The following is a 19,164-nucleotide window of genomic DNA, read 5'->3' on the forward strand; positions in this document are numbered from 1 at the left end:
CTTTTGCTCCTTTTTACTGGTCTCCTTTACATTATTTTCTGGATAGCCTCCTTTAAGTGTCACTTTTTCCCATCATATCCCATTCACACACATGGATGGCTTACAAGAAGATGTGTAATTTGGTGAATTACATTAAAACCTGTAACAGCTTTAGTGTCCTACATTTACTTTGATTAAGATTGTGGGAATTAGTGGTCCCATTTAGATGGAGGGGGCTGTCTTTAATACATTGTGAGTTTCTTTTTTCTTGACAATTTGGAATATATAAAGTTCTGTTTCTGAAGCGCAGCGCAGCTCTGTTCTAGAGATCACATCATGTTCAGAGACTGGGGCAGTGATAATATATACACAGCGGGGGAAATTTACGAAAGACTTGCGTCCCATATGCCAGTGTTAATCCAAAATATTTTGGCATAAAATATGCTAAATTTATTAAGACATGTATTGTCCTGCCCTTTAAAGAGGACCCGTCGCCTCTCCTGATGTCTGTTTTAGTAACTACTTACATTCCCCATGAAGTAATAATTCTGGAGCATCTGTTCTTAGAACTCTATATTGCGTCATTCCTCGATTATTCTTGTGTAGGAATAAATGTAGGACATAGTTGTCACTAGGGGGGGCGGCTAGGAATAATAGCAGAACAGTACAAAATATTGTTATAAAAATCAGTACTCCAGAATTGTCATTTCAAGTGTAATGCACTTTTTTACAGACCTATCAGGAATGAAGATTGGTCCTCTGTAAAGGTGGTTTCCAGGCTCCTGATACTGAAGACCTGTCCTTAAAAAGGGTCATTGATATCTGTGGCTTGCCCATCAATCACCTTGCAATTTCCAGCGCAGGAATTAACGCTATGAATGGAACAGGAAGCACAGCTCTGTTCAAAGTGTAGTGGACGTGGTGGGTTACTGCAGCTCAGCTCCTATTCAAGTTAGTGTTAAAGGGGTTACCCGGTAAGTTATATTGATGACCTATCCTCAGGATAGGTCATTAAAGGGAGTCTGTCGCCTCCATATTGCCATATGCAGTGCTTACATGGCTCTGTAGCACACCTATACAGGATTGTAACGGTACCTTTTGTCTTTGTCTTTAGACTTGCACCAGCAGGAAAAACGAAGTTTAATTCATATGCAAATGAGCACCTGCAAGTGCCCAGGGAGGAGTTCAGAGTGTAGGTGCCCAGGCTGCTCTGCCTTCTTTTCACTTTACCCCTCCCCAGCCTCTGCCTTTGCCCGCCCTCCAAGTACAGACCTATCGATGAGGCAAGAGACTTGGAGGGCGGGCAAAGGCAGAGGCTGGGAAGGAGTAAAGTGAAAAGAAGGCAGAGCAGCCGGGGCTCCTACACACTGAACGCCGCCCCTGGACACTTGCGAGTGCTCATTTGCATCTGCTGGTGCAAGTCTAAAGAAAAGAACAAAGGTACCGTTACAATCCTGTATAGCTGTACTACAGAGCCATGTAAGCACTGTATATGGCCATATGGAGGTGACAGACTCCCTTTAATATCAGATCGTGGGGTCTGACCCCTAGGACTTCTGCCAATCAGCTGTTAGAATTGCAGGCGCTTTGTGAGTGCTGCAGCCTCTTCTTAGGCCATGTGACATCACTGTACCTCGGTCACATGGCCTAGGAAGAGGCACAACCGCTGTACAATGTACTGCACTGTGCTCGGGAAGCTGCCGGTATCCGGCGGTGCTCAACAGAGCTCCGGTGAGCGTGGCAGCTCCTTGAGGATAGGGTCATCATTGTATTTACCTGGATAACCCGTTAACACAATTCAGCCACTAGACTTAGCACACCTCAGTTCATTGTGCTATTTCCAGAGCCGGTGACTGCAGGGAAGAACGGATTTGTGGGAATACTGGTTTCATTTGGCTCTGCAGTTTTCCTTAAGAAGCTGCTGCCCGTAGTACTACGTGGCAGGCATGGAAAGTTTAAGTTAGAGCAAGAACTCTGTCATCTGTTCTCCACTCTTCTTCATACAGAAGTGTGCCACTTATCACCCCAAAGGGTGTGTATGCAATTAGACAAACGTGGAGGCTTTCTTCCAGTATCGGCTATACTCTTGTCCATCAGCTGTGTCTGCCATTTGCTGGCATTTTCAATAACTAGTGAGTTAAGTATTGTCTTTTATACAGTCCTTTGTAGTGAACTGAGTTTTTGCTTTGTTTCCAGGCTGTACGGCCTTTGGCTGGATGACATTACAGGGTAAGAAGAGCAGTGGCACTGACTTGCACAGTAAGACAGCCTCCACGGTGGGAATAAGTAGAGAGCATGCAAAAGTCTTCAATTACGGTCGCATCTATGGAGCAGGACAGCCTTTTGCAGAGCGGCTGCTAATGCAGTTTAATCATCGACTGACTCAAGAACAGGCGTCAGAAAAAGCTAAGCAGATGTATGCTGTGACAAAGGGAGTCAGGAGGTTGGTAATATTATGTACCTCTTTATATACTTTGGGGCACTGAACAGCCTATAAACAAAAAAGTAGCACTCAGTGATGACAGGTCCTCAATAAAGGTAGTCAAAGACTGCATCTGAGGTGCACATGATGTAGCGGGTTGCCCTCCACTGTACTAGATACATGCTGTATGCCACAAAATATAAAATTTTTATTCAATAAATGTCCTTTCTTGGTACAGTTGTAATGGTATTTGTATGAGCAGCATCTCCATTCTCTTTCCGCCTCATGACAGCTTCCATGTCATGTGAGGAGCTTACTTGACAGTATCTATGACTCTTCTAGGTATATCTTGTCTGAGGATGCAGAGTGGCTGGTAGAACAGCTTGGAATCGCTGTTGAGAGAGGAGAAGAGAACTCTGTGAGCTTGCAGGATGTAAGAAAGATTCAAAAACACGCATCAACCAAGTAAGATGATGGTTTTCAGTTTTAGCCTGGAATATATATTCACTACATCCACCATGTAGCCGCAAAATAATTCTGCTCATAGATAAAAAAATTATATAAAACCCTTAAAATCCTTCATGTTTAGCGTTTTAAGTGACGGTCAACTATTACATATCTTCTGACGTATCACAGATAACATCAAGGGGATGGTACCATGAGCCGACACTCCTAACCCCTGACCTTTCCGTAATGACAAGATAATAAAGACTTTACATCTGTATGTAAAGATATGATGCAAAACAGAGTACCTGCAATGTACCAGAATTGACAGATGCAGTTAAAGGCAGTCTCTTACCTGCTATCTCTGTATCAAACTGAGGGCATAGACAAATAGCTTTAGATCAGGTGATACGAGGCTATGCTTCTGAGTTATGACGTTTTCCTGATAAGCAAAATAGCCATTTGCTGCAATAAGGACGTCAACGTTGCACCAAAGCTCAGCTGCTTTATTTGGCCAAGCCTCCCTTGCTACTTTGATTAACAGGCCAGGCAGTGGTGACAAAATCCTTCATGGCCCTGTCTTAAGATAAGATGCCTTTTATTGTCACTGTACAATACAATGAAATGTTGTTTGGAGCAATCCTAGATTCATGGCCCTGTCTTCTCACACATGCACTGTTGGCTTGCATTATGGCGAACTGCAGTACACTCAGTTTTGGCCCTGGCAAGGATCAGGACTGTACTGTGCACATGCCAATATGTGAGCCAACGGCGCACGGGCAAAAAGACGGGGCCAGCCTGGAATACGTTGTCTCTGCCTGGCTCTCTCAATCAAAGCAGAGAGGGAGGGGATGGCCACTGGAAGGAGCAGAGCTTTGGAGCAACAAAGATTAGAGGTCTTACAAATAAATATGGTCATCTTAAAGTATACAGCATGCGCTGGCATTAACAAAAACTTCAATGGCAGCTGGTTTATAATGCTGGAGATCTATCTAAGGTAGGTTAGTAACACTATACACTATACAAACATATACAGGTCTGTATACATCGGTCGTCACTCCATAGTCTTTGAGGGAGGGAACTGTACTGTCACCTTCTGGAAACTGTAATAGTCCGTGACATTTCGTTGTCAACTCCTATTAATTGCAGCTGCCATAAAGCACATGCACACACCATGCAGGGAGTGTGTGTCCCAACTATGGCTGCCTCCAGGGAAGTTTTAAAAAATAAACAGCTACAATATATAAAAAAAACACCAGAAGAAACACGGTATCTCACCACTACAGACTTGCACCTAATGAACATAAGACATTTCCTTGAGTCAGTTTCTTGACTATATCGTTTTTGTAAAAATAGAAATATTTGTCTGCAGATGATCTCTATCCGGTCGTTACTAATAATTGCCCTATATATATTGCTCTAGAGACGTCTATTAGCTTCATTGGGCCTGTATACAGGTTCCTCTCCATAACAATAGATTGAGATCCTGCAGGAGCAAGCTGTTGCGTGAAGGTACAGAAAATGAGTCAGTGTCTTTCATTAACATGACCGCTGGTACACTGTGAAATGAATGGCTCACACTAGATCTATTGTGGAGCAGCATCCTTAGGTTTTATTTCTCTCAATATCAGCTCTAGGAGGAAATGGAACTTGATAAGTCGGAAGATTTGGATTGGAGGTACAGAGTCACAGATGTTTAACAAGCTGGAGAGCATAGCTATGAGTCCCTCCCCGAGTACTCCTGTCCTTGGATGTCACATCAGCAGAGCGCTGGAACCTGCAGCTGTCAAAGGAGAGGTAGTCAGTCACAATGGTATCCTCTTACTGCTAAGTATGACTGCCTGAAGGGATTTTCCAGGATCTTTTACCTATTTTTTACCTATTCCCCAGAGCATGTGGTACCAACTGGGTCACATGCCTCTTGGGTACAAGTCATAGCTGAGGCCAGTTATTGGCTGCACATGACTCAGTCCATACCCTGGCCAGACCTACACAGACCGGGGACCAGAAGATCGCTGAATGGAGCGGAAGGGAGCAGATGAGTATAAGTTTTTCAACAGGTACTACATGCTCAGGGGGCTAGGTAAAAGGCCCTATGAAAGAGTTGTCTGGGAAACAGATATTGATGACCTTCTCAGGATAAGTAATGAATAGGGATGAGCAAATCGACTTTCGGATGAAACATCCAAAGTCGAGTCGCATAAAACTTCGTTAGAATACTGTACGGAGTCGGAGCTCCATACGTCAGAATAGGAGGATAGGTGTCGCGTACGAGGGACAGAGGATTAAAACTGCCCACCCACCTGCCCTCTTGCACCATGGCCAGGGTGTGACTCCAAGGGGGAACCCCGCTCCACAGCTCAGTTCAAACCCCCACGATACACGCTGCCACCACCTACTGAATTCCAGGCCAATAGATAAACCTATACATGCACTCACTGTTCACAAGCAGGCACACAGTAACACCAGCCGTACTTATACCCTACCTAACAAGGCGAATCATTAAAGTTTTAGGCTTCAATGAGCAAAAGGTGCAGGAAATACATACATACATACATGTGCAAAACAGTTATGAAATAAAAAAGAGAAAAGTCTGATACTTAGTGTGTTGCATTGTAGAAGTCCTTACTGTCATTGAGACAGGGAAGAAGATGTACACAATTCAGTCAGATTGGGTCTCCTAGCTTGTGCCAAATACAGTCGCATATTTTTATTTCCCCTCAGCAAAACGGAGTGCGGCTGGGAGGACAACCTCCTTCATCCTGGTTCGGCCCTCAGGTTGGATTTTCATTATCCATGCTCTCCCCACCTCTCCATCCAACTGTCAGAAATGAAAAATGAACAAAACATGATTTCAAGCATGTACAGAATGAGGTGCAGGCATATTTCTAGAATTCATGCTTCAACATACAGATCGTACAGACACTAAATACATATAGTGTCCACAGGAGTGTCCACCCTTGTTAAGCGGGGACACATGCAGTGTGTGGGGTGTTTTGGCTTTATGCGAAGCCCATGATACACCAAATGCGATTTATAATAACACACAGGTCCTAACAATAATAACTTTAAGCCTATGATATATTCACTCATATTCCTGTGTGGAGCCATGCCTGTCTGTAGGCCTCCTGCTGTGAGTGGAGCCTCAGTGTCTGCGCCCCTATGAATTCCCATGGGATTAAGTGATTTTGCAAGTATGAGGAACTGTGCATACCTAATTGAACAGTTTAAACGACATGGGTATCTCATAGGTACAGTAGATACTAAATGGATCACAAAGAAGAATGTTTGACCAAAACAAAGTAATGGAGACCTTGTGGAGCCTCAAGGGCCACCATTACCATATACATAAGACCTGCTCAATAGGGGACTATTACGATGGTCGTCTGCTTATCACAGTAGGTCTTCAATATCTGTAGACCCTTTTAAGCTAGCCTTAAACTAAAGATAGAGGCTGTAGTGATGTGACTCTTCTTTTTCTTTTACAGTTTATAACCAGTAGAGTAAACTGGGTCGTACAGAGTTCGGCTGTTGACTATCTTCATCTTATGCTAGTAGCCATGAAGTGGCTTTTTGAGGAGTATGACATCGATGGGCGTTTCTGCATTAGTATCCATGATGAAGTTCGCTATTTAGTATGTAGTGAGGACAGATACCGTGCAGCATTAGCTCTCCAGATCACAAATCTGCTAACAAGGTATAGTTTTTACTAGTTATGTCTTTTCTATTAAATATGATTGATGACGACACAATGACATTACATTAACCACGACTATTACTGACCTTACATGGGTTTTCTGGTAAGCCCCCAATCCCCTCCACCCCCTAGCGAAGAGACGGTCCGCCATTTGTAACAAAAGTATCACACCTCATCACACTTATCATCTGATAATCAACAAAATCATATCAATCATATGTTGGTCCCATCCATATCCATACTTACTCAGTCAGGACACCCCAATTATTCTCCAGACCAACTTGTTCCGATTCCTGCCATATCTAACTCCTACGCAAATACGGCTATCCAGTCACTCAGCTTGGTCTGCCCCCCACCAAATCAAGGGAAGTCTAGACAGGCCCAGGGGAGGAGGACCCGGCCCTGGCGGAGAGCCAATTATATATACACCTCCCTTTCAAGACGGAGTATATCATTCATCCTATTAAGGAATTTAGTTACAGAGGGAGGCTGTGGACTAATCCAGTACTGAGCTATCAGCTTCCGGGCCTGGAATAATAGGCGCTGCACACCAAGACGCACATCATGGCCCGCAACGTCCACCACACCCAGTAGGCAGGCTCTAGGACTAAACGGTACTCCAATTTGGTATGCATCCTTAATACTTTTTATCACTCCCAAAACATGTGAATTATAGACGCAGGGCCCCATCCACCATCACATACCGATAGTTGCAGCATCCAGTATCTCATTCCATTGTTCACCCAAAATAGGGCCGACATCCTCCTCCCACTTCCGCCTAACCGGGAGTGATCCCTCTCCCAAAGACAAAAAGGTTCTTATATATTGAAGAGATCAATCCTTTCGTAGAGGATCGAGAGAGAATCTGTTGCAGGAGTGGAACCATTATATAGGTCACTAAGATAGATTTAGCCTGCGACTGGAACGCGTGTCTCTGTTGTAGAAATTGATAGAAGGCAGTACAAGAAAGGGTAAACTCCTCTCTAATCTGATCAAATGACTTAAATTCCTCATTCTTCTGAAGCTGGTATAAGAATACCACTCCCTTCTCTCCTCTTCCAACAGGGAAAACCCTTTTAGGCGGAATATCTCAGGCAACTGAGGGTTTTTCCACAATGGTGTAACCTGGGTAAAACCTGTTATGGACAACAGCTCCTGACATTTGCACCAAACCTTACATATTAAGTTAATTGTAGGTAGTCTCGCAACCTGAGCGGGGAGGCCACCCTATTCCAACAAGACTATAGGGAATTTGCATCTTATAATGTGGGCCACTAGTTTTGTTGACTCGTTTCCTCCAGGAGCCTGTCCCCACCATGGAGTTATGCAGAACATACATAAGCTTCGGCATCGCTCTACCTGGGCTTGCTGTACTAAGTGGGCTTGTGAATAAGTGGAGTTTAAAGAACCGGAGTTTAAGACAAGGAGCAAGAAACTAAGGTTTGATAGATTTTCCTTGTGTGTTGTTGCCTTGATTCTAGCTAGTCCTCCAACTGCAGCAGACAGGGTCTAATTCTAACTCAAATTTACTGTTTTCCTTTACTGTTCATCCCTATTTAAACATGAGCTCCATGGACAATGCTACTAAGTGTGTGTCCTGTGCCATGTATGCGTGCCTTGAAGAGCCGTTCGAGGGTGAATACATTTCCACTAGATGCAATCATGTTGCATATTTGGAAACACAGATCTTGGATCTAAATAAGCAGCTGGAAATACTTAGGGGCATTGCAAAACTGGAGAGAGGATTAGACCTCACTGTGCAGGCACTGACTGGGGTCAGTGAAATGGAGGTGGAAGGAGGAGGGCAAGATCAGGACTATTGGGTCAGCATTTTGGTTAATGTAGGAAGAAGGGGGGGGGGGGGGGCGTGGCTGGCAGAGGATGTGAACAGACGTGCTGAGTAAAGCTCCCGCTTCATCTCGTCTTTTATCCTGACAAGAACCCTCAAAAACTGACTTTAACCTGCCACAGTTGAAGCTCTGGTGCTGCTGTCGCCTGTCTGCCCGAAACTAAAGCTTTCTGTGCTGATTTGGGGGCGAAATGGGGCCAAAGAAAGATTCCAGAGGCTCGAGCAGGGAGCTGCAAGATGGCGCAGGGCCCGACACGCCGCGGCGTAGTGACCGCGCGAAAGACATCCAGCGGGAAGCGGCTGCTAAGCTGGGGAGGTTTGCGCACTCACCAGATTGTGAGGACTTACCTGAGTCAAGCGGGAAGCGAGACAGGTCTTCGTCTCAGCCCGGCCATGATCGTGAGGGTGAGGAAAATAACGCGCATGATACTCCCGCCGGTAGTTCCAACAGATATGAGGTGCTGAGAGGCTGTACAGAGTCGGATGACACCAACGCTATGGAGCCTGATATAGAAGAACCTACCCTTAAGGATGTGATGAAAGCCATTACTGACTGTGGAAAATCGCTAACGGCACTGAGAATGCAGGTGGGCTCCATAAAGGAGGATGTGTCCATAGTGCGCCATGACCTGAAGCGCCTGGCGGACTGCACAACTGCCCTAGAGGGGAGAATGGAGGAAATGGAGGATATTGTACCCTCTATAAAAAGAGCCTCTGCTGATCATACACAGAAAATAGCCCTTCTAATGGCCAAGCAGGACGATCTTGAGAATCGTTCACGGAGAAATAACGTACGCATAGTGGGGGTACCGGAGAAGATTGAGGGCTCTAACCCTTCTGATTATTTTGAAACCTGGGCGAGAGAAACCTTTGGTAGAGAGACTCTGACACCTCTTTTCGCTGTGGAAAGGGCCCACAGGGTGCCTACCAGACCGTTACCACCAGGGGCCCCGCCAAGACCGGTTCTCATGAAAATCTTGCACTATAAAGATAGAGACATTCTCCTGCGTAAGGCCCGTGAGCAACCTGATATAACCATTGGTGGCCAGAGGGTGTCGCTGTTCCCAGACTACTCTATGGAGGTACAGAAGAGGAGATCACGATTCCTGGATATAAAGAGGCGGTTGCGCAGCCTGAATGTTCCTTACTCCATGCTGTTTCCAGCGCGGCTGCGGATACTTGCTCTGGGCAGGACCAATTTCTTCGAAGACCCTAAAGAGGCCCTCCGATGGGTGGACAGTCACGAAAGCCGTTTGAGAAATGCGGAACCACAGGCGGATGACGACTGAAGGACGGCTGCAGCGGTTCGGTTTGTGTGACTGAGTACATGCGAGAGCGTGATAATGTGTCTGTGTGATTAGACAGTTATATACGCAGGGATAGCGGTGGCATTATTATTATTATTATTTGTTATATACAGTTTATTGTTTTAATATGCCTTATGCTGCTGGAAAATGTGTGCTGTAATTAATTAATGGGTTCATATGATATTAGGTGGTTTTTTGCAGAGAGGAAGTGGGGAGCGGAAACGTACATGTACTGTGAATTCTTGGGAGCATTGTATAGTTTTAAGAATCAGGGTACGTCACGTTTTCCCCGCCAAAGGTCTAGTATGTAAGAGGAGCTGGTGGTTCTGACACGGTTGACTCTTTAAACCTGCAGTCCCCTTGGGAGCAAGAGCAGGGACCTGCCAGACACACCGGTGTCCTTGTCTTATACTACCTCAGGGTAGGAGTGAAGGGGGGAGGGGGTTTTCCTTTCTCTCCTGTCTTGTCTTTTTGTTGTTTGTTCTGTCTGTCTTTGTCCCTATGTTTGGGGTTTGGGTCAAGTTAGGAACCAGGTTATGCAGGAATGTACTACTATTATTAATGAGACCACAGTATGCACACGCTGCTGGGCTAAGTCGGACCGAGACCCGACTTACGTATAGTTGGATGTTTCGTATTGATGGCTGGTAAGGTTACCTTTTTCAGCTGGAACGTCAGGGGAATTAAGGAAGCAAACAAAAGGAGGGCGGTGTTGGATGGTGTTGGGAAGTATCAGCCCCTGATTTGCTGTCTTCAGGAGACTCATTTACTACCAGACCAAACTGGCATTCTTACACCGAGATGGGCTGCACACTGTTTTCATGCCACCTATTCTGCCTATGCAAGGGGGGTTAGCGTATTGATACACAAATCTATCGCGTTCTCCTGTTTCTCCCAAAAAATTGACAGTGAGGGCAGATTCGTGTACATACATGGCTCCTTATACTCAGTTGAATGTGTAATTATTGGTGTCTACATCCCTCCACCGTATTCCCCACAAGTGATGAAGCAGCTAATTGCTTTGATAGCGGAAAAACCCCATGTGCCTACCCTAATGATGGGAGATTTTAATAACATACCTTGTCCGGCATTGGATAAATTCTGGGCTTCCCCACAGGTTGTTAGCAGTGATCTCACTCCCTTCGGCCGATTACTACAGGAGGCAGCCATTTTGGATTTCTGGAGACTAAGGTACCCTGACGTTAGACGGTTCTCCTGTCGCTCCAGCACATTTGGCTCCTTGTCCAGAATCGATTTCATTATGGGAAATGAGGAAATGGGCAATTTATTGCATGACATTAGATACTTACCAAGACAGATTTCTGATCATTCACCGGTTGTGGCGACCTTCCAGGTGGTGCCGTCCGTGTCGCGCAGGGCTACTCAGTGGAAGTTTAATCCTTTCTGGTTAAATATTCTAGCTGATCTGTCAGACGTAAAGGATGATTTAGCTGAGTTTTTTGAACGAAATCTCCCCTCTGCCAGTAAGATAGTAGTATGGGATACGATGAAGGCCTATCTGCGGGGGATACTGGCTGCTAAAATTAATGGGCGGAAAAAAGAGAATAGCGCTTTAACCAAACAGTTGCTTCTAGCGGTAGAGACGGCCGAGAACAAGTATATAGCAGATCCAAGGCCGGAGCTTGAAACTCAATGGAAAGAGGCGCAACAGCAGCTAGACGAGCGCCTTCTTAGGAATGCCCGTAATAAGCGGTTCTTCTTGAAACAAACATATTATGAAGAGGGGGAGAAGGCAGGAAGGCTGTTGGCTCTGGTCACTAAGGCCCAGCAGAAGTCTAATTATGTGGCGGCGCTGCGCGACACGGACGGCATGGTGCAGGTTACTACGGGGAAAGTGTCCCAGATATTGCTAGAGTTCTATAGAAATTTATATACTTCTAAAACTGTAGCTTCAGAAGCAGACATCCGGAATTTCCTCCGTCCCTTAAGTTTACCCACTCTAGATCAGGACCAGAGGACACTTTTAGATAGCCCCTTCACTTTGAAAGAGCTAGAGGTGGCATTGGGAGACATGGCTAACAATAAAGCTCCTGGGAGTGATGGCCTACCTGCCGAGATTTATAAACAATTTGCCCCAATTTTGCTGCCTAAGTTATTGGAAGTACTCAATGAGGCCCAACTGGTAGGTAAATTGCCGGATACAATGAACGAGGCGATTATAGTTGTTATACCAAAGGCAGGTAAAGATCCAGTGGAGGCAGAGTCGTATCGGCCCATTTCGTTGCTGCAAGCGGATATCAAATTGGTGGCCAAAATTTGGGCTAACCGTCTTAACTCGGTTATTGCCTCACTCATAAACAAGGATCAGGCAGGTTTTATGCCAAACATGTCGACTGCGATAAACATCAGGAGACTCTTTCTGAATATTCAGGTGGGCCAGGTCCACGCCTCGAGTGCGGCGGTCGCGTCCTTGGACGCGGCCAAAGCATTTGACAGCGTGGAATGGCAATACCTATTCCTGGTATTGGAACAAATGGGAGTGGGATCAGTATTTATTGATTGGGTTAAGATGCTGTACGCAGGTCCTACGGCTAGAATACAGGTAAATGGAGGCCTTTCAGACTTATTCAACTTAGGGAGGGGTACCCGTCAGGGTTGCCCGCTGTCACCGCTATTGTTTGCAGTGGCAATTGAGCCCCTGGCGGAGGCTTTACGACTGTCATCGGAGGTCAAAGGGCTTACATACGGGTCGGTAACTGAAAAAGTGGCATTATACGCGGACGATATGCTCATGTTTCTAGATGACTGGGAAACGTCCTTGCCAGCTGCCATAGAAATTATTAATAGGTTTGGACAAATGTCGGGCCTAAGAATCAACTGGTCAAAGTCGGTACTAATGCCGTTTGCTGATGGCATTGCGGTGGATCCTGTCTCGGCAGGGGGGCTGCAAGTAGTGTCGAGCTTTAAGTATTTGGGAATACAGGTCTCCAGGAATAGCAGGGATTTTATAGAGCTGAACATAATACCATTATTAGATAAATTCAGACAGAAAGTACAGACATGGTCGAAACTACCTCTATCCATGATTGGCAGAACAAATCTGCTTAAAATGATTCTTATGCCACAGCTCCTCTATGTGCTGCACAACGCCCCCGTGTGGATTCCATTAAGGATGTTTTATACTGTCAATGCTATCTTTCGAGATTTGATCTGGAAGAAGGGGATCCCTCGGATCAAATTGAGTACCATGTGTAGATCTAAGACCCAGGGAGGATTGAGTGTCCCTGACCCCTTGGCCTACTTTCTGGTGGCCCAAATGCAGCATTTGAGGGGCTGGGGTGAAGTAGAGAAGGTGAATAAGACAGGTACAATAGTAAAACACTTGCTTAGCAGGAGGTGTCAGCACTAGAGGAGGGTGCCTTTAGAGAAATGGGGAGGAAATATGGGATATTAGATCTAATACATAGGGTATGGTGGAAAACCAGAAAAATGGCAGGAATTGAAGGATATACAAAGTTTACTCCAATTTGGCCGAATATCATGTATGCTGAACTTAATAAGGTGTCAAGTGTTAGGACATGGAGGAGGTTTGGTTTGGACAGGATGTGGCAATTATTTGGAGACACGTCTCTTAAAGATTTCTCTACATTACAACAGGAGTTCAACCTGCCCAAATCTCTCTTCTATGTACAAGTGAGACATGCCATCCAGGTGCAGGAGCGGCAGGAGAAATTGATACCGGCCCAGAAGCACCTTATTATAGACCTCACGGCCACTGGTGGCGGCTCGGGGGGAGTGATATCGCTGCATTACCTTAGCTTGATGGAGGCTATGCATAAAAAAAAACCCGTTACAACTGTTTGAAAAATGGGAAAAAGATGTTCCAGGATTGAAGGAAGATCAATGGGAAAAGGTGTTGGCTGGCTTTCCTGATATAGCGGTGAGTGAGGCCCATAGAGTCTCGCAATTGCTACTGCTTCACAGGGTATATAGGACTCCGAAAATGTTGTATAGAATAGGACTTCGTACTGATGATACATGCCCAAGGTGTGGTACCTCGTCGGCGGATTTAATACATTTAATGTGGAACTGTCCGCGTCTACGCAGATATTGGAGGGAGGTGATAGATCTCATTGCCAAGGTTTATAAGATCTCGATTGAATGTTCTCCTATTTCGTGTATTTTGGGATATGTTGGGGAAGTGTCGGGTTCCAGAGAGACAAAGCTGGCAATTCAGCGCATTCTATACCAGGCTAGAAAGAGGATTGCATCCAGATGGATAGCTCAAGACCCACCGGAGCTTAGTGAATTGATTACAACGACACACACTTTGGTGCAACTGGAGATCTATGTCTATCAAAAGAGGGGTAATAACAAAAAGTTTAACAAAATATGGTATACTTGGATTGAACATTTTCATCTCACTGTTTAATACAACTGAGCGAGAAGGGAAAGAGATAAGGCAGTTATAGGTGGTAATAAAGGAATATGAGAATAATATAATGTAAGGTGCCTTATAAAAAAGCAATAAGTAGAAGCTGCTGTGTGAGTGGCGTGAATGCGCATTGGATTGTGATCTGCAATACACTGTGGACTCTTTTCTTTTTTCAGGGATCAACTGCACCTGGACTTCGGGGACGGGGAAGGGGGGGAGGGGTTCGGGGTGGGTTTCTGTGTGTTTTTGCTTTTGTTCACATGAAAAATGAGAAAATCGGTCTTAAATAAAAAGATTTGATCAAAAAAATGTAGGAAGAAGGGGTAGAGGGAAAAGTGCCAGGGAGGCTAGTCCTGAGCTGGAACTCCCTAGTAAATATGCCAGTTTGGCTGATATTAGGGATGAAAGCCCAGGGCCAGAAACACTGAAGCAGGGCGTTTCTCCTAGCAACCAGGAGGATGACCACTGCAAGAAGGATGCACAGATGCTGGTGGTAGGGGACTCTATTATTAGGAGGACAGACAGGGTCATCTGTCTCAGAGACCGTGAATGCCGAACAGTGTGTTGTCTTCCGGGTGTTCGCGTTCGGCATATTGCGGATCGGATTGACAGATTGCTGGGTGGGGCTGGGGAAGTCATGGTACACATTGGCATCAATGACAAAGTCAGGGGGAGATGGAAGGTCCTTAAAAATGATTTTAGGGAACTAGGAGAAAAGGTCAAGTCCAGGACCTCCAAGGTAGTGTTTTCAGAAATGCTACCGGTGCCACGAGCGTCACCAGAGAGACAATGGAAGCTTAGGGAGTTAAATAAGTGGCTCAGACGCTGGTCCAGGATGGAAGGGTTTGGGTTCATGGAGAACTGGGCCGATTTTTCTTTCGGTTACAGGCTCTATAGTAGGAATGGGCTGCACCTTAATGGGGAGGGTGCAACTGCTCTGGGGGAAAAATGTTAGATGGCTGGAGGAGCTTTTAAACTAGGATCTGGGGAGGGTGGGGGGGGGGGTCATAGTAATAAGGGGGTAGATATTGTAGATAGAGAGTGGGATATAGGAGGGAACAGTGGAGATTAAGTGGGGGCTGGGGTTAGTGAGGAAAGTAGGGAGAAGACTAGGCAGAACTATACACTGATGAAAAATAGAACTGCTGGTAACAAGAACCTGTTACATGCAAACATCAACCAAAGTAACCCCAAAATCCCGGATATTCACTTTACAAATGTATTTTCACAAATGCCAGAAGTCCAGCTAGAAAAATGGGGGAGCTGGAGGCTATCGTACTAGAACAGGCACGGCCAACCTGTGGCTCTCCCGCCATGCACAGCTGTAGGCTGTCTGTTGTTCAATTTCTTTTATTCAAGAGAGCCAAGAAAAGAACAATACATCAAGAGACAGAAACAGCTCGATGACAAGTCGAAGCTGTGTACAAGTAAAAGTATACACTCAGATGTTCATAGGTACAGAGAGCAAAAAGATGCATAGGAGGGTGCATCCAGTGATCATTCCTTACATATAAGTGGTGCAACATAGTCTGGTTAGCAGATGCCTAGGAGTGAGCGCTCTGATGTATACATACACAGAAAAACAGATGACATAGACGAGGACATACACAGAAAAACAGAGGAGGGGGAGGGGAAAAGGAATCCTGACCATAGACATAGAGAAACGAAAATCTGAAAAATTGATTTCAACTGGAGTGAGCCAGTCTATAAAAATATACCCAGTTCAGGTGGGATTAAAATCTAGATATATGAAAGTGGAGATCTAGGGAGGGAGCCAATATCTCCTTAGGGACTGGCACTATCTCTGTTCAGCCAATTGATAAATTCGCTAGAACCCTTAAACAAAATCCAGGGAGTCCAGATTTTTAAGAATTTGGTGGAATTACCCAAGTCCTCCGCCCAGAGTTCCTCCATTCTATAGATTTTCTCAAAGGTTACTAGCCAGTCCCTAAGGAGAGGGGCAGATGTGGTTTTCCAGAACCTAGGTATGACCAGGCGAGCGGCTTGAACAAAGAATCGCAATAGGCCTTTTCTCAGGGTGGAAGTAGAGCTAGGGAACATGGAGAGTAAAGCACCCTCTGGCGTCCACCTAGTAGAACTACCACAAACTAAGTCATAGAGGTCATTAATAGCCTCCCAGAACGGTATAATTCTGTTGCAAAACCACCAAATATGGGACATATTACCCTCCTCACTACCACATCTCCAACAAGTATTGGGGCATGTGGGAAGGAAGGAATGCAACAGGGCCGGGGTCCTGTACCACCTAGATAACACTTTAAAATTATTTTCCTGGAGTCCGCAACTAATAGAAAACTTATAGGATAGCTCAAATGCCTTTTCCCACTGGTCAGCAGGAAATGTCTTCCCCAGTTCTCTTTCCCATACCCTTACATAGGGTAAAGTGGAGATGGTGCCGTCTTTCCCCTGGAGTAGCCTGTAAGTCAGAGACACTAAGTGGGTAGGAGGGGACGTTTGAGTTCACAATGATTCAAAAGAGGTAAGATCTCTAGCTAGAGCTGTCTTGAGGCCTAGAGAGGATATGTAATTTTTAAGGCTATTGTACTGAAACCACGCCCCTTGCGACGTACCCTCCGCAAAGGAGGATAGCGGCCGTAAAGATCCCTTCTCCATAACTGAGGATAGAGTAGGATTACCTGCCAGATCCAAACCCAGAAACGACTTACTCTTCATGCCCATAGGGAAATCAGGGTTATTAAAAAGAGGGATTAGGGGGCTAGGGGGTTGAGTAAGGCCAAGTGGTATTGCGATTTTATCCCAAATCTTCAGAACACCCGAGGTCAAGTGGGGGAGACGTGGGGGTCTTTTAGACCGAGAAATCCAGAGCAGATTATGGGTTGGGAACCCAACCTCGTGTTTCTCAAACTGGATCCACCTCTTAGATTGTCCGTTATGAAACCAATCCAGTATGTATGAGAGGATTTGGTTACGCTTGGCTGGCTCATTGAGACCGTTCACATTGTAAGAGCTGATTCTAATAGACGCCATATAGAATAGCACATATTAAGAATATATATGCAAGCTTGTCAGGAATGGACAGGGGGAGGGAAAAACGAAAGGGGAGACCAGACATGACATGGTAGACATAGCAAGGACACACACTAAACATATAAAACAATAACCTGTGGCGTTCAGCCTGAGGTATCAACATCTCAGGGAAATCTTCAGCCACACTGAGGAGATAGAAGCGATGAAAGCCCATGGTGAGCAAGCATCCTCCCACCACTCAATATTAAGGCATAACTGACAGAGCTATTTGGTAAACGTGGAACTGCCCCTATACTAGTCCAACCAGTGGAGCTAAAGACAAGGAGAGAGCCATTAAGAACTAGAAACTACACATAACACCCGCAGGGGTATATAGGCTAGTGACTCCTAGCAATGAACTAGGGGTAGGAACCGAATACATAAACCACAATTAATGCAAAACAGTTGCAAGAGACCCACTTGAAAAGTAGGCACAATAAAGTCCAGCACAGACTAAATATGTAGAGCTTCTCACGGCGTCCTCCTCGCTTTTGACGAACGTGGTGAGACTTGCGTCCACTGCACTCTATCTGGCAGCGGTGCAGGGGATGGCATCGCCGGCCAGTCTGGGAGGGAGACCTTGGGTAGCGAGAAAGTCTCCAAGAATTTAGGAAGATCCTCAATATCACGGAATGTCGCCATCTTGCCATCGTTCTTGGCGTGTAGTTGAAATGGGAAGCCCCAGCGGTATATTATGTCTTTCTCCTTTAGCAGGGCAAGAATAGGGCGTACCGCTCTGCGTAGCTGGAGTGTCCTTCTTGACAGGTCAGGGAGAATCTGAACTTGAGCCCCCTGGTAGGATAGATCCTCATTTTGCCGTGCAGCCCTCATAATGTCCTCCTTTATTTTGAAGAAGTGCACGCGGCAAACTATGTCGCGCGGCCTGTTGGGGTCGGTAGATTTGGGCCCTAGAGCCCTGTGCACTTGATCTAGTTCAATGGGGGTATCCTCTGACCTTTGCAGCAGAGAGCTGAAGAGCGCCTGGACAGTGGCTTCTAAGTCAGACGGCACGACGGACTCCGCAAGCCCCCTTATCCGGAGGTTGTTCCTCCGGTGATGGTTATCTATATCGTCAATGTGAGATAATATTTGGGAGATCTGTGTGGAGTGCGCAGAGAGCACTTGTTGGTGGTCTGCAAGGTGTTCGAATACTGCCTCCTGCGTTTTATCAGAGGCCTCCACCCGGTGACCCAAATGAATAATTTCCCCCTTCAGTACCTCCATCTCCGTTTTATAGGTCGGGAGACCGAGTGAGCTAAGTCCTCCTTTGTAGGCAGCGAACGCAGCTGCGCTTGTAAGTCCCAGCCAATATCGGAGGCACATGAGGAGGGGCTCCTGGAGTCAGTGTCTGAGGGAGCTGAGCGGGAGCCGCGGTGTGGAGGAGCCGGCGGCCATCTTGGGAGCTCCTTGCTGTCCCACTGTGTTCTGCTGGGAGCCGAAAAATCTCTGGATTCCGGCACCGTCACCTTGCTGATCGGACTCAGCAGTGCCCTTTGCAGTTTTCCTGCCCATTTTTAACTGTCTGTGGTAGTTTTAGTAGCCGGGAAATAGCTGTATAAGTGCGAGTGGCGGGAGAGCTGCAGCGACGCACATCCTATGCAGCCATGAGCAAGCCACGGCTCCCTAGTTGTAGGCAGTCTGGGCATGCTGGGAGTTGTAGTTTTGCAACAGCTGGCGAGCCTCAGGTTGGCCATCCCTGTACTAGAAGAACACATAGATGTAGTTGGTGTGGCTGAGACATGGTTGGATTCTTCGCATGACTGGGCTGTAAATTCTGAGGGTTTTACACTATTTAGGAAAGACAGGGTCAATAGAAAAGGTGGTGGTGTGTACCTGTATGTGAGGAGTGATCTGAAGACAAGTGTGAAACAGGCAATTGTGGGTGAGGATGTGGAAACCTTATGGGTGGAAGTTCAAAGGGATATAAACACTGAAAAAATAACACTTGATGTAATCTATAGACCCCCTAACATCACAGAACCAAATAGAGTGGGCTGCACAGGCTGGTACAGTGGTCATAAT

The 19,164-nt window shown here is 45.9% G+C and overlaps 1 protein-coding gene across 1 annotated transcript in view; it reads left to right on the plus strand.

Moving 5' to 3' along the window:
* The window catches only part of POLG (DNA polymerase gamma, catalytic subunit), an 84,525-nt gene that overhangs the window by 48,993 nt on the left and 16,368 nt on the right, over positions 1-19,164 (plus strand). Inside the window, exons 17-20 of the mRNA XM_044279480.1 lie at positions 2,176-2,422; positions 2,744-2,866; positions 4,477-4,642; positions 6,334-6,542. Coding sequence (XP_044135415.1) covers positions 2,176-2,422; positions 2,744-2,866; positions 4,477-4,642; positions 6,334-6,542 — 745 coding nt within the window. The remainder of the gene's footprint in view (positions 1-2,175; positions 2,423-2,743; positions 2,867-4,476; positions 4,643-6,333; positions 6,543-19,164) is intronic.

Source organism: Bufo gargarizans, chromosome 2 (genome assembly GCF_014858855.1).
Source record: "Bufo gargarizans isolate SCDJY-AF-19 chromosome 2, ASM1485885v1, whole genome shotgun sequence".
NCBI classification, from domain to species: Eukaryota; Metazoa; Chordata; class Amphibia; order Anura; family Bufonidae; genus Bufo; species Bufo gargarizans.